This window comes from Morone saxatilis, unplaced genomic scaffold (genome assembly GCF_004916995.1).
Source record: "Morone saxatilis isolate NCDOM2014 unplaced genomic scaffold, NCSU_SB_2.0 Contig10, whole genome shotgun sequence".
Lineage (NCBI taxonomy): Eukaryota > Metazoa > Chordata > Actinopteri > Moronidae > Morone > Morone saxatilis.
In genome coordinates this window covers 4,272,040-4,286,028 of record NW_023339652.1, presented here as the reverse complement: position 1 = coordinate 4,286,028, position 13,989 = coordinate 4,272,040, and the positions used below count along the sequence as shown (strand labels likewise).

Sequence of the window (13,989 nt, the reverse complement as noted above, 5' to 3'; positions counted from 1 at the left end):
GCCTTTGATACAGCGTATCGGGAGTATATCAGGCAGTTGTTCAGTGAATATTTGCTTCTATTCAACATTTTTGTGCTTCTTACTGAAGACTAAAGACCAACCAGAGACCATTTCTTTCTTCTAACAGACTGTAATATGTCAAAACATGTTCCATGAGTGCCACATTATTATGCATCTTGCTTTTTAGATGTAGTTCTCTCCTGACAAACCATTAGCGCCCATCATAACAAAGCCACTGATGCATGAACACTGACACTTGAGACATTTACCCGATGCCCTTTACCCTTTTCAACAGGCACAATTCATTCCGGCGCCACCTGCCTCGTCAGATGAATGTCACCAGCTTTGACTTCAGCATGGACACAGTGCCTCTCCGCCAGTCTTCTACAGCGAGCATTGGAAGAATAAAACCTGAACTCTACAAGCAGAAATCTGTGGATTCAGAGGATGAGGCCAAAGAACCCGTGGAGACTTGTGGAAAGCTCAGCTTCTCGCTGCAGTACGACTACGAGGAGCAAGCTTTGGTGGTGAGAATCCTCAAGGCCTTGGACCTGCCTGCCAAAGACTTCACGGGCACCTCCGACCCGTACGTGAAGATCTACCTGCTACCGGAGAGGAAGAAGAAGTTCCAGACGCGCGTTCACCGCAAGAATCTAAACCCCACGTTTGACGAGACCTTCTGTTTCCCTGTGGTGTATGATGAGATTTGCAACCGCAAGCTGCACTTCAGCGTCTACGACTTTGACCGCTTCACCAGCCACGATATGATTGGCGAAGTAGTGGTGGACAACCTCTTTGAACTCTCTGATCTTTCCAGGGAGGCTGTAGTGTGGAAGGATATTCATGCAGCAACTACGGTGAGTTGGCGTTCACACTAGCATACTGCCAAAATACGTACGTATGTGGACATTGTTGCCATGTAAGAAATGTTGCACCAGACTTCTGTGCTATCACTAGTGAAAAACACTTGAGTAGCGGTGAATGGGAAATTGTACTGTTTTTAGAAAGGTTTAAACATGAATTATTGCACTGAATCAGTTCTAAGAGCCAAAAGTGGCAGGTGGAACACATTGCATTATTCAAATTCTTGGGAAATGCATTTCATCATCCAAACACCCACACACATTTTCCAGAAACTGCTGGGTATTCTACAGATGTAAATATAGCAACAGAAGAAAATGATCTGATTACAAGATATATGAACTGAACTTAGTAATTACATAAACAGGGTGTGCAGTAATAGCGTACTATAGTCCACATATGATCCCTTTCTAAAAAAAGACTAGCCCAGAATACATTTCACTCCCACATTAACACTTATCAGTTTACTCAAGAGCCTCTGCTTTATTTATGAATGTTTTCATTGTGATAAACAGTGAGCCATTGTTCTCAGGTTCACATTAGCCTCTGTGGGTTATATTAAGAGCAACAGAATAACTATATATTAATTTTTGCATACAGACTGACTAAAGATGATTCTTTATTTAGGGTGGTGTTTATTTAGTTTGATGGTGTTTATTTATTGGTTTTCAGTATGAATGCATTTAGATTAGGAAGTGTATTTGTTAATCTGTTCATTTAAAAAAAGAATAGCACACACTTTTTTGGGGCGTCGAGGCTACCTTTAAGTATTGGAGAGAAGTAATCATGCAAGGTGAGGCCACAGCCTGGTTTGCCCTCTCTACTACTAGTACATGTAACATCAAGAGGTTTGCTGCAGTATGCTAACACAGCAGGCTTACTAGGTAGAGTTTAGGCTATGAGCCTATAGTTGATTTGAACTGGTACTGCTACCTGTAATTCAGCTCTGGTACCAATGGTACCTTTTTTTCACGAGTGAAAAAGGCCCAAATATCTCAGAAAACAGCTAATTAATTACCTGAAGATGTTGATAAAGTTGTTGATGCCAGTTTTGTTGTACAAGAATTTTATAAATTGCGATTGTGGGGACATTTTTTAACATTTCCATCATTTTTCCCCTGAACTACAGCAAAATGTGGTACATTCATCATTCTCTGTCACTATGGTGTTCGCGCATCTAGATGATGCTGATCTGAATCAAGATGTAAACTAGAATGCAGATTTAAGAATACTAAATATTTTTGGAGTTTGGACATGCACTACATAGAAAAAGAGCCACTACATATCGCTGCTTTTATGTGAGCCCCAAGAGCAAAACTAAAGATATGTTTATTCTTAGTGCTGGAGAATTTACATGTCTTGTCAATTGAGAATTAAATATATCAGTTTGAGCAAGTCCTTATCCTTGCTTGTGTAGCCTAGTATGAGGATTATATTTACTTCCTCTAGCTGCAGGCCATAGATTAACTTGAAAACTTCCTCCTGTGTTGATACACCCGAAGGCAGCTTCAGTTACTTTGTGGATTTATACTTGGAGATTGAGGGGTTGGATGTATCATACTTAAGTGTGTGTGAGAGAGATTTTATATGGCATATGGAGCATTTCGAAAAGTTTGTGGGCAGAATTGGTCAATCTAATGCCGATTTGACTGGAAAATAATCTTTCTATTCAGTGGTACATTTGATTGACATGTAAAGTCAAGATGTATAATTGAATGTGCTATTATACAGTTTTATACAGATTACAATTATATGAACAACAGCCAACAAACCAGGAAAAGTAGTGTTGGATTAAAAAAAATAAAAAAATTTGCCAGCTTTCAGATGCTTTTTAAGGCTTTCAGTTTCTCATTTCTCAAACAAAACCTCAATCTTGGATCAATAGCAAAATATATCATGTTCCATTTTCTGTCTGAACATAATTTATTCTTTCCTTAACTGTTCATCCAAAGTTGTTTAAGATAACTTCTCTAAGTTCTCTACATTACAAGACAAGAAATGTTTAGTTTTATTTACAGATTTACTTTTAACTTTCTTCATGAACATTTCAAACTGTATCATAAAACCTAAGCACACCCATTAAACTTTGTATCATCACAATATCATGTCAACTTAATAGGTAACTTCAAGCCAACTGACCACCTGAAGAAAATACATGACTACAGTGATTTGTCTCTAATCACATTCTGACCAGCAGTGCCGTTTTACACAAATCTCAACAAATACAGTATCTAGTACCTTCTAGTTTTAATAAACAAATGTTAACACTAAGACTTGCTTAGCCAAAAACAAGTTGAGCCTCAAATAAGGCTTATCAGAAATGTAAAAAGATTAAAACCTTGTTTATACTCGTGCAAGCAAAGAGCTACATGCTATTATGCTCAACGTGTTGTTCGTGGCAGTGTTCTCTGAAAACGCCAGGCTACAGACAAAATATTCAAAATAGTCAACAAATCTTTTTCAGAAGATTCAGGGGATTATCAAACTTAATGAATATCCATTAAAAATTGTATGGTAAAATATGGACACAGGCTTATTATATTTTATTTGGTTGTATATAGCGTATTTTGTTTTATTATATTTCTTTACTCTTTGCACTACATTCCCCTGTGCTGCTGTGCCTATTTGAATTTCCCCTACAGGGGATCAATAAAGGATCTTATCTCAACTTAAACCACCCAGTAGTTACTGAGTTATTTGTGTGTGGACCAAAGCCTGCCTCTAGCGTGTCTAAAAACCAAATCATTACTTACAACTAATAATAAAATGTTAGCTGACAAAATCCGACCCCCTTTATTTACGGACTTTTACTCTTTTGCTTCGGCGTTTTGATTCACAAAATGAGGACAAAGAATTTAAAATGGTTAAAAGTTCATTCAGTTGTCTCTTTCTTTTTTGTCCTCCAGGAGAGTGTTGACCTGGGAGAGATCATGTACTCGTTGTGCTACCTCCCCACAGCAGGGAGAATGACCCTAACAGTCATCAAATGCAGAAACCTCAAAGCCATGGACATCACAGGCTCCTCAGGTAACCCGACAGCAAATAAGATGTGGCTCACATCAAAAGCCCAAGCTGAGCCATAAATCAAACTTAGCTGAAACGAGACAGCAGGTGGCCACTTAGAATGGAAATGGGGACATAGGGAGACCAGTGGGAACAAATTATATAAAGTATTACACCCTGTCAGAATAGGGAAATACAGATCTTAGCTGTATGTTGTGTGAAAAAGTACAGTTTGAATTTTGTAGAGCTTCTGAAGAAATTAATGTGTAACAAATTGTTAAATGACAATTAAACATGTCTCTCAGACCCTTATGTAAAGGTTTACCTGATATGTGACGGACGGAGGTTAAAGAAGCGAAAAACAACCACCAAGAAAAGCACACTTAACCCAGCGTACAACGAGGCCATCATCTTCGACATTCCCCCGGAGAACGTGGAACAAGTCAGTCTGTCCATCATGGTGATGGATTATGATCGGTGAGTTAAGCAGTCACTAGATACTAATAATCTACTAGGGTTTAGTTCCTGTCCTTATTTTACATTCATGATCGCTTTCAGCTGTATAGGAGTTGTGTTAAGTTACTGCTGATGAAAACCAACACTTCCTGGTTTTGCTGCTTAATAATAAAAGCGTTTAAATAAAATAACCGTAAAAAAAAACGCCAGTGCTGGGCTGGTTTTGTGATCAAAAACATTGCTCTGAAGCTCAATTATGAGGCTGTTCTGTAAATAGTTTTATTTTTTATCAACCTTCTTATCATTCCATATCAATTTTAGGCTTAAATTACAACCTCTCTGGCCAGCCCTGCCCATTTTCAGTGGACTTACCGCCCACTTACACTTTAAGCCCCGCCCAGTCCAAGTACAGACACAAATAGATAGATACAGATACGGGTAATGGTGTACTCGCTCATCCCTAGCATCTAGAATACATGCTTATATGCTAAAAACAAGTCAACCCACTTCTGAGAAGGACAAAAAGTTTTGGATTTTTTTAGAAACTGATCATTAAGACCAATTAGACTGCTTTTACAAGGTGCGTTATTGAGGTCAGTTGGTTTAGACTGAACCTTTGAAGAACTTCCAGGTTCTTTTTGATACCTTTATGTAATCTAAGGCAGACGAAATACACATTCATTTTCCAGTTCACTCATGAACTCTGCTTCGGCACTACTAGAGATAGGGCTTTGCAATTAATCAGTGCAATATCCAAATCGCAGAAGCTGCAATTTGTTGACAAAAGGTCAAATGTGTGACAAAACAGCGTTATAATTAGGTACTATAGTGCTGCAGAGAATGTGTGTGTTTGATACAGACCCCAACAAATGTCACATCATCTTAATTTTAATCATTTTTCTCAGTTAAAATGAAAATTGTAATGCAAACATAATTTCCACTTATCGTCAATCATATTGCAATTATAATATCTGTCAAAACAATCATCCTTTTTCACCATATCATGCAGCCGTAACTACAAGCTTTACTATGTACTAGCTAAACGCGTGTTAATGTGTGTTTTTCTACTAACAGGGTTGGACACAATGAGGTGATCGGTGTGTGTCACGCCGGGCCAGATGCTGAGGGTCTTGGACGAGATCACTGGAACGAGATGCTGGCTTATCCACGGAAGCCAATCACGCACTGGCACGCTCTCGGAGAGGTACAGACACTTCTTTGCCCCCAGTCTCAAAGAACTCATATCATTCTTCCTTCATTTACTTTATGGATATTATATTAGTTTTGTTCTTTGGTTTTCTCATTTAAACAAAACAAAACAAAAAATCCAGTAATGTACCTGTGTTTATTCGGAATATTATAACACTAGAAAATCAGATGAAAAAATGTACAATGCACCGTTACCGTTTAGTTTAAAAGATACATTTTTACATTTTGAAGGAGCCTGGTTGATCTGCAAAATCAGCAGTTGTTTCTGATACATGGGGACATACAAATGATTTTAGTCCAACCAACTAATTATACAAATTCTGCACATATTTCTGTGAAAATCACCAAAAAAAAAAACTAAAATTATGGATATTTAGAAGTTTTGAGGAAATTTATCAGCTGTCTTACCAAGAGACATTAATTTAATCTGCATTCAATACACAGATATGTGTTTTGCAAGGGGAAACTAGCCTAGGTTGGTCAAAGGTGCTTTCCAACAACTCCAATACTGTCTGTTGCACGTGTGTATGTAGAAATTCAAAAGATACAAATATATAATGGCTTGATGACCTTACACAGTGGAGCAGCAGGACCAAGTGCCTAAATGCAGCATCTCAGAAGTCATGTCCCCATAGAGAAGTTGGCAGCTCTGCAAACTGCAAACAAAACCCAGCTGACTCTTTGATACTGTGGTGTTTAGTTTGCTCGCTAATAAACTGTGTAAATACTGTAGAGACAGTTTTACAGTTGCTGGAAGGTATTTTTTGGGGTGGGGAGGGGGATTGAAAGAGGTTTAATGTAATTTCATATTTTACATGTTATCAATGTTTCTTCCTCTTCTGCCACACCCACTCCCCATCTGACGAATAGGAAAATACAGGTGATTACCCATTTTCAGTGGTAAAACTACTTCATATGCTTTGGTAGAAACTGTAATCATGGGCAAAAAAACGTGTCCTCTGTAGCTCTGTAATAAACACTTGCGTAAGGAGATGGGAATACAGTCAACTTGGATTGTGTCTATTAGTTATAAATCTATTCTTCGGGGTACATAGTATTGTGAATAATGCATGCAGAAAGCAGTACATACAATAGTAACATTAGACATAAGATTCCTGCTCACAAGCTCAACAGGGTAGTGTATGAGGTTTAAAATGGAAACTATATTTTTCTGGGAGAGTAAAACATACGCTGCATCAAAACTGAGAAGAGGGATTTTGGTGCAGGAGTGGGGGGGGTCTAACAATATTTTCATAGTTATGTAAGTTTTTCAACGTGAAAATCCCACTTAGGGATCAATGCAGCTTTATACTATCTTTAATATTTCTTTCCCCACTGTGCAAAATGCTGGAAGCCACCGTAATTGCCTTGAATCCAAGCTGACATCAGCTACTGTGCGCGTGACGAAGCAAATGTTTAGAGCCAACTTTCAGGCCTGCAGGGGGTGCAGGATTCAAAGGGGCTGATCACACAGAGACGCATCGCTATAGGCGAGGCCACCTCAAAAACTCCTTGACAAAGTGCAATGGGAAAAACAGCTGGTGCGCCTGTGGATTGGGGCAGCATCCTTAACTGGAAGATAAAATTTAATTAATGAGAAAAAAGTGATTCAAACTGAAGTTGAGCTCTTGATGAATAAACTCTAGCTTTATTTCAAATAGGTGGATAACTGCTCTGTAGTTCTCTCAGCCCAACAGCTATCTAGCTAGCCAGCTATCCTATTTACTGGTTTACTAAACAGCATCAAAACAGGAAGGAAGTGGTAAAGTAGTAAAGCCTGCCTCTTGCCTGATTTAATTGGCTGTCTGAGCCAAGTGAGACACACATTTTTATGTGTCACAAAAACCGCTAGAAAAAAAACATCATGTAGCACAAAAGGGAAGCACGCGCCAAAACACAGGACGCGTTTCTAGCAATGCGTTGCTGTGTGATTGGCTCCATACTCAAAAGGTAGATTTTGTTGACTGCAAATGTAAGACCACATATTGTATCATGGTATACAAATCAAATAGCGCTACAATTAAAACTTGCCTTTTTATGCCTTATGGTTTCAAAAAATATGTTTTTTTTTTTTTTTTTTGCCACATCCGCCTGTGTGATGATCTGGCTCTGCTGCTTAATGTGACCTAACCCAGCTGCGCCAATACTCAACTCTTTTGCCTATGATCACAGTACACACTGAGGACTAGAGTAATAAGCTGCTTAAATACCACACAGGGACGGGTAGAGCCTCTATAATGTGTTGTGTTTTGTGACATTTTACCTTGCAGTGGCCTGGAAGAGCAGCAAGCTTTGAGAGTCAAGGTTCGTGTCCGTCGCCCAAACCTCCACATACACCTTGATGATCACAGGTAGAGCGATGACGCCACCTCTGTAAGAAAACCAGATGTTTGTTTAGAGTTGCTGGGAAGTTGTGTTGCCTAATGAGTGTCTTGTGAGAATGTTGTATGAAAACTGAATTCATTCCAGCAACGTACCTTATTTGTTTATAACAAAACAAATATTGTGTTGAAGTTATTTTTACTCATTCGTTGGAACTCCAGTTCTTCAAGTGCTATACAGAGCTGGCTATGCACAGCACGCATTCAGTTCAAGAGTTTGTTTTTCATACATCTGCTCAGAAAGGCTTTATCTTGCCAAACATTTACACAGACCACATGAATGGTAGGCCTCACTGCAAGATGTCTTGAGTGATTCGCCTGCACGTGTATCAACATTTTTTTCCGGCCCAAGAGCTCTTTAGTGAGTTAGCATTTTACTTTAAAATGGCACAAAGCTAAAGGGCTACGCTGCTCAATGCCATGAAAATGTTTGCTGGATGAAAAAACGGTCAATAAATCCAGGTTTTGGCTGAAGAATGCAGGTTTATTGAGCATCTACAAGGGCTGGGTAAATCTCTTCAAATTCATCAGTCACGACTGTCACAGATAGTAGAGCCGGTCATTAACCAGCCATTGTTACCTGCAGATATAAGAGAAGTCAAAAGGACTCCCTCTAAAACTGTAGCAGATACATGTAGCAAACAAAAATTTTTTTTTTTTTACACCTGATAAAATTCAAAACATAATTGCAAATTGAGCTCAATAAATATAATGAAACTGTTGTTTACATTACAAATGCCTTTCAACACTAATGGATAATGGTACATTGGTTGATAATTTGGCTTCACATTCTACTTTACAAATTAGTTATTGAAAGGTAAATGGAAAGGTCTTTAGAGGATGTCAAAATATTAAATAACAATGTTAATTAAAAATATAGAGAGAGCTTAGGCTACCTGTGCCAAAAAATAAAATAAAAAAATAGTGTCCAATCCTAGCTTAGCAGCCATAACTGGGCACAGCTGGCCTGTCACTCTTAGGTTTCTTGTTATTTACCATCTCCAAAATGAAAAGACCAAAAATGTAAGAAATAGATAAAACAGTGCGTTTATGTGCTCTGACTTCAGCTGCTCTAACGTTAGCATGTCTGGCTAACTAGCTAACTGGCTACAGTAGCAACCTAACCCAGCCTTATTACATCCAGGGCCAGGAGCATTTTATATTGCATTATTATGTGAGGTTACGGGTTTCAAACCCCGTTCACAATAATAACGACCCTGGAAGTCATAGTCCTGGATGATCACCAACCCCAGCCAAATTTGTTATCTGCTATAGCGTTACATTCACTAAACACATTAGTTAGTCCTCATCCTAAAAGTCTTTTCTTTTATAAAGTGAAAAGTGAACATACAGTTTGGAAATACAAATAATAACGTATAAATTTAACCTCTGTCCTGCTTAGTCAAATCTTACATGACTTTTTGCCTTAGACATGCTCCTTCAGCCACACAATATCAGCTGCTAACATCTAGCGACAAGAGTCAGTTCAGACAACATCAATAAAGGTCGCCAGCTTAAAATGAGAGGCTGCTTTTGTCAAACTCTGTTTGAAATAAAGGACTCATTGTTAATTTAAGGGGTTTATCTGCCACCATGGTCAGAATGAAAAGCTTCACAGGCATAGCAACAGTGACTAAGAGGGGTGGAGCTTAGAAAAGGCTCAATTCACCCTTTCTAAGTCCCGCCCATTTTTGGTCTGCGCTTAAATAACCGTTGAGCAAGCTTCAGTCATTACATAAATCGTTAGTTAGCTAAAATTAGCTAACTTAAAATGACCAGTGTGTAGGATTTAGAGGCACAACTGAACGTTGACAGTCTTTAAAATATGGTTGTCTTTTCAACATAGACGAGGCTAGCACATAGCATATCTAAGTACAGGAGAGGAGAAAGTTGACTTACCGAGGCTTGCTCAACTGTTATTGGAGCACAGAGCAAAAAGGGGCGGGACTTAAGAAAGGGTCAATTGGTCAAACATAGAGTAGGGTAATACAGATAATCGAATCTCAACCAGACTTTATTGTACAACAGTTGTTTCTCACCAGTTACAGATTCAGGGAATTATAATCCATTAAAGAAGTTACACACACATCGAAAACATTTGCAAATGTTATGTATATTATTCACATTAAGCCATATGAAATTAAGTTCAATAAAGAACATTGACTCAGCTTCTCCTTATACGCGAGTAATAAGAAACTAATAAGAAACCAACATAGCAAATAGAAAAAGGCTATGTACTGTTAACTTAACTTGCACATGCATATAATCACGCTTTTTTTTCCCCCTGCGCTGCCCTTATTAAAAATAAATATTTTTACTCGTAGCATGCCTCTCACCACTTTAAAAACACACCTATTAAATTAGAGTATCTAAAAAATTTCAAACTTTGTGTTTACATTTGTCTGTATATATACTTGTCAATGGCACCGTTTGTATATATTCAAAAGTGGAATTTAAGAAGTTGTCGTAAAGTTATGGAAATCGAGACATCACAATGTATTTCTATTGTTTAGTGATAATTTGAACAGCTCAGACTTGTAATCAAGTGAAATTTATACACGTTCTGTAATAGTTGTGAACAATTAGTCCAACTGGAGACCCAGTGAAGCCAACTCTACCTTATCAAGTTATTCCATGTTTAGGAGTTTAGAGCTTTGAGCTGTAATTGTTTGCATATTGGTTAAATCTATATTGAGCAAGAACAACTGCAATTGCTGTCATGATGTGTACAGTTTGTGATAACTTTTGTAACAATTTAAAGTAAACATTTGGAATATGATTTATTGTATCTGTTTCATATGTATTTTAACAAAATAAATAAGAAATGAAGAGCCACAGCATGTCTCTCTTTAATGATTGAATTGTTTTTGATGCAGCGTTTGGAAATGGCATTCCCCCACTGTGAAATTCAATCACTTCTTTAAGTCCTGCATCTTTTCCCAGCCAGCATTTGCTCCAGTAGCTTCTCTAACTTAAGGAGTTTTCTCATACAGGGTTCATTGCATCAACTGAAATGTTCATTGGGTTACATTGATATCTACTAGTGCAGTGTTTCTCAAACACCACGTACCACCCTCTCTCACTCTCGAAGTACCACCATTATGACCAATGTTAAAACACAGTAGCGTATCGACAGTTCACGCAGGAGGAGGCAAGTTTATTCTTGTTGAATCCTAAACATAACCGATTCAAGAACCAGAGTTGATTTGGTGAAAAAGTGGTTCTACTGGTCCACACTTCCCTTCCCAATAGTTCCCGTTTGGAGCCTCAATTGCAGTGTTTTTGAACTTTTTAGCTTGTAACTAATCATGGATGTAAGCATGTGCTATGTGCATGAACATGACTGCATAGCAGGCAGATACAAAAAAAAAGTTTATTTTAAATTACAGTGTCTGCAATCTCATAGTATTTTCATTCTAAATTTTGTAGTATTTTGATAGTATTATATGTTTTTTAATTATTTTGAGACCTAGAGAAGTAGACAGTATAATTTATGCGCCATGTCATTTTCACAATGTAAAGTCGGAAATAGCTTGCATAATTTGACACTTTGACAAACACTAGACGTGTCATACACACAAACATTGTGCATTGTGTTGGCAAATCAAACCTGTCATCAAAGTCTTTTTCGGTTCTACTATTAACTTTGAAATCCTTAGGAAGTAGAATAAAATTGCTGTTGGTATGATAACTTCCAAACACTGCCATATAATCGGCCTTCAGACTGATGAATGCATTATACAAACAAGACTTCCTGGATCACATTTAATCTTCTTGCTATAAAAAAAACTAACAAAAAAGTAGGTTCTCTTTGCAGTTTGAATCAAGGCAAAGATGTATCAAAGTAAAACGTTCACGTTGATTCCAAGAGCGAAATAAACAAATCACAGGAGAAAAAGGGACGGGGTACAGACAAATGACAGAAAAACACAATTTCCTGTTAAGCTTTGAAATTGGCCACAACTATAGCACAGATTGTTGATTTAGTTGTAAATTGAGAATTTTTTGGTCTCTGTAAATAATTTGCTTGTAGAGTACAGTCCAGACTATTTGAAAAAATGTCCTACGGTAACTTCTGTCATGATTTGGCGCTATACAAATAAAATTTAGGTTAACTGAAAATACAGAAGCACCCACATGATGAGAGTGTGATGTTAGCTTGCTGCACTCTCCACCTCTACACCTGCCTGCTATAGTGGACAGAAGTCACACACTGTCAATCCATAATTACTGTTCTGTCACACATACAAGGGTTTTTCTTGTGCTGCTTTTTTCCCCCTGTGTTGTCTGATGCAGCTGTTTGTTAGTTGCTTTTCAACATGCTGTCAAGAAAATAATTGGAATAACTTGTCTGCATTTAATGTCATAATTACTCAGACTAAAGCGGCTTTGACAGAGTGCTGAACAGTATGAAATGAAACAGTAGGAAGAGAACATTTCTTCTTCGCTTTTTCTTTTCCTTTACTTGAGTTGATGTTATATTGGAAAAAGGTCTCAAGTGGATTACAAGTTTTCAGCTGTCATTGTATTAAGGTAAATATAAATCTACACATTTGTTAATGTTACGACTTCACATTCAGCTCATGTGTTGTTAATATTTTAATTTAAACATATGAGTTCAGCATTTGTTCTAATATATTTTCAAAGGTTCATTTTATAGTCATTGCAAGTAGTGGGATAAAATATAAAGTAAATGGTAAAGTAAAGTAGTACTTGTCTTTCCAAACCCAATCTCTGAGGTCAGTCCGCACCGTGTGGCTTCCTTCAACCACCGCTAAAACTCAAGCTGGAGCAAATAATACATTTTAGATAACCACTCCATTGGGGCAACACGAGGCCCTTAGTTTGAAGCTTTTAAAACCTTCAAGACAAAAAGAGAAAAAAAAATCTCTTCAGATAGATGTTCCCCCTTTCTTTCTCATCCTGCCTTCGTTTGATGGTGAAACATGAAGAGAACATTTTGATCTTATGTGCAGCGTGACATGCAGCACAACTTCCTTTTGATCCGCAATATTGGATAGAACCAGACAAAAGGGGTATGCTGCATTAGTTTCCCTGGCAATGAAAGCTGCCCACTCGCTGAACACTAAACCCATATTTAGAGCGGAGTTGTATCTTTAGTTAGCAAGGGCTAATAGCTCCATGTGTTGATGCATATGATTAAAGCTTTGTCATTTCCTCAATGCTTATCTCTGCTGGGTATTTAACAACACTGCACTATGAAGACTTAGGAGGAGATTGCACTAGCCTCGTGGCTACAACAATGCACCTGCAAGATTATTTAGGGGAAATTATCCATCCTAGCTTCAAATTGAACACAAAGGATGTGAAATAAAGGGCTTCTTTCAAATTCTGCTCTTTGAAGACATGTCTTGTCTTGAATAACGGCTCCTTTTAAGACCTATAATTAGCTATCACCAGCTTATCAAAGAGCCTCAGTGATGCCAACATGATAAAACATCTTCTTTTCATTTCATTGGATATTAAGATTTAAACATTAATTAAGACCAAATATATCCATCTGGTATTACGAATGCTTATTTACCACATTTCCTAGACAGTGTTACTTCACAGCTGAAGAGTGTGTACAGACGGATTTATTAGAGCTCAATTTTCCATGGCGAGTCGGATACAGAGGGTCGAAGGTCAACTCATTAAACGCAAGTGGCCAGTTCTATTCTGAGAACAATTGCAGTTAAAGGGGTAAACGGACAGACAGTTATGTAATGTAACCACCCATTGCAGCCTAACGGTCGTTTTTATAGCCTTCGGTGCCTCCATTTAATAAAGAATCCATGGCTCCTAGGCACGTGTTCATGCTTAAAGTGCATCTGGAAGCAGCTGGATTACATAATTCAAATATAAAATTGATGGTGTAGAAGATTTCCCAGCAAATATGGAAATTATGTGTGATTATAGCATTAGATATGATGCCACAGCAGTCATGGAAAGCATGAATACAAAGGCACAGACACATGCTAATTCTGAATTCAATTCCCAGGAGAGACGGAGCGTTCTGTAACACTATCTTGATAGGTCATCTTCATGGAGTGAATGTAAATCCACCCCCCCCCCCCCC

At 37.9% G+C, this 13,989-nt stretch overlaps 1 protein-coding gene and 1 long non-coding RNA gene across 3 annotated transcripts in view; one reads left to right on the top strand and one right to left on the bottom strand.

Annotated features, from left to right (window-relative positions):
• syt10 (synaptotagmin X) overlaps positions 1-7,887 on the top strand; it is a 10,469-nt gene extending 2,582 nt beyond the window's left edge. For both annotated transcript variants that reach the window (XM_035678953.1, XM_035678961.1), the window contains exons 3-7: positions 296-857; positions 3,768-3,888; positions 4,170-4,341; positions 5,395-5,524; positions 7,800-7,887. In XM_035678953.1, the coding sequence (XP_035534846.1) occupies positions 296-857; positions 3,768-3,888; positions 4,170-4,341; positions 5,395-5,524; positions 7,800-7,871 (1,057 nt within the window). In that variant the 3' untranslated portion in view covers positions 7,872-7,887. The remainder of the gene's footprint in view (positions 1-295; positions 858-3,767; positions 3,889-4,169; positions 4,342-5,394; positions 5,525-7,799) is intronic.
• LOC118340830 overlaps positions 7,792-13,989 on the bottom strand; it is a 22,911-nt gene continuing 16,713 nt past the window's right edge. Inside the window, exon 3 of the long non-coding RNA XR_004797390.1 lies at positions 7,792-7,900. This is a non-coding gene — a long non-coding RNA (uncharacterized LOC118340830). The remainder of the gene's footprint in view (positions 7,901-13,989) is intronic.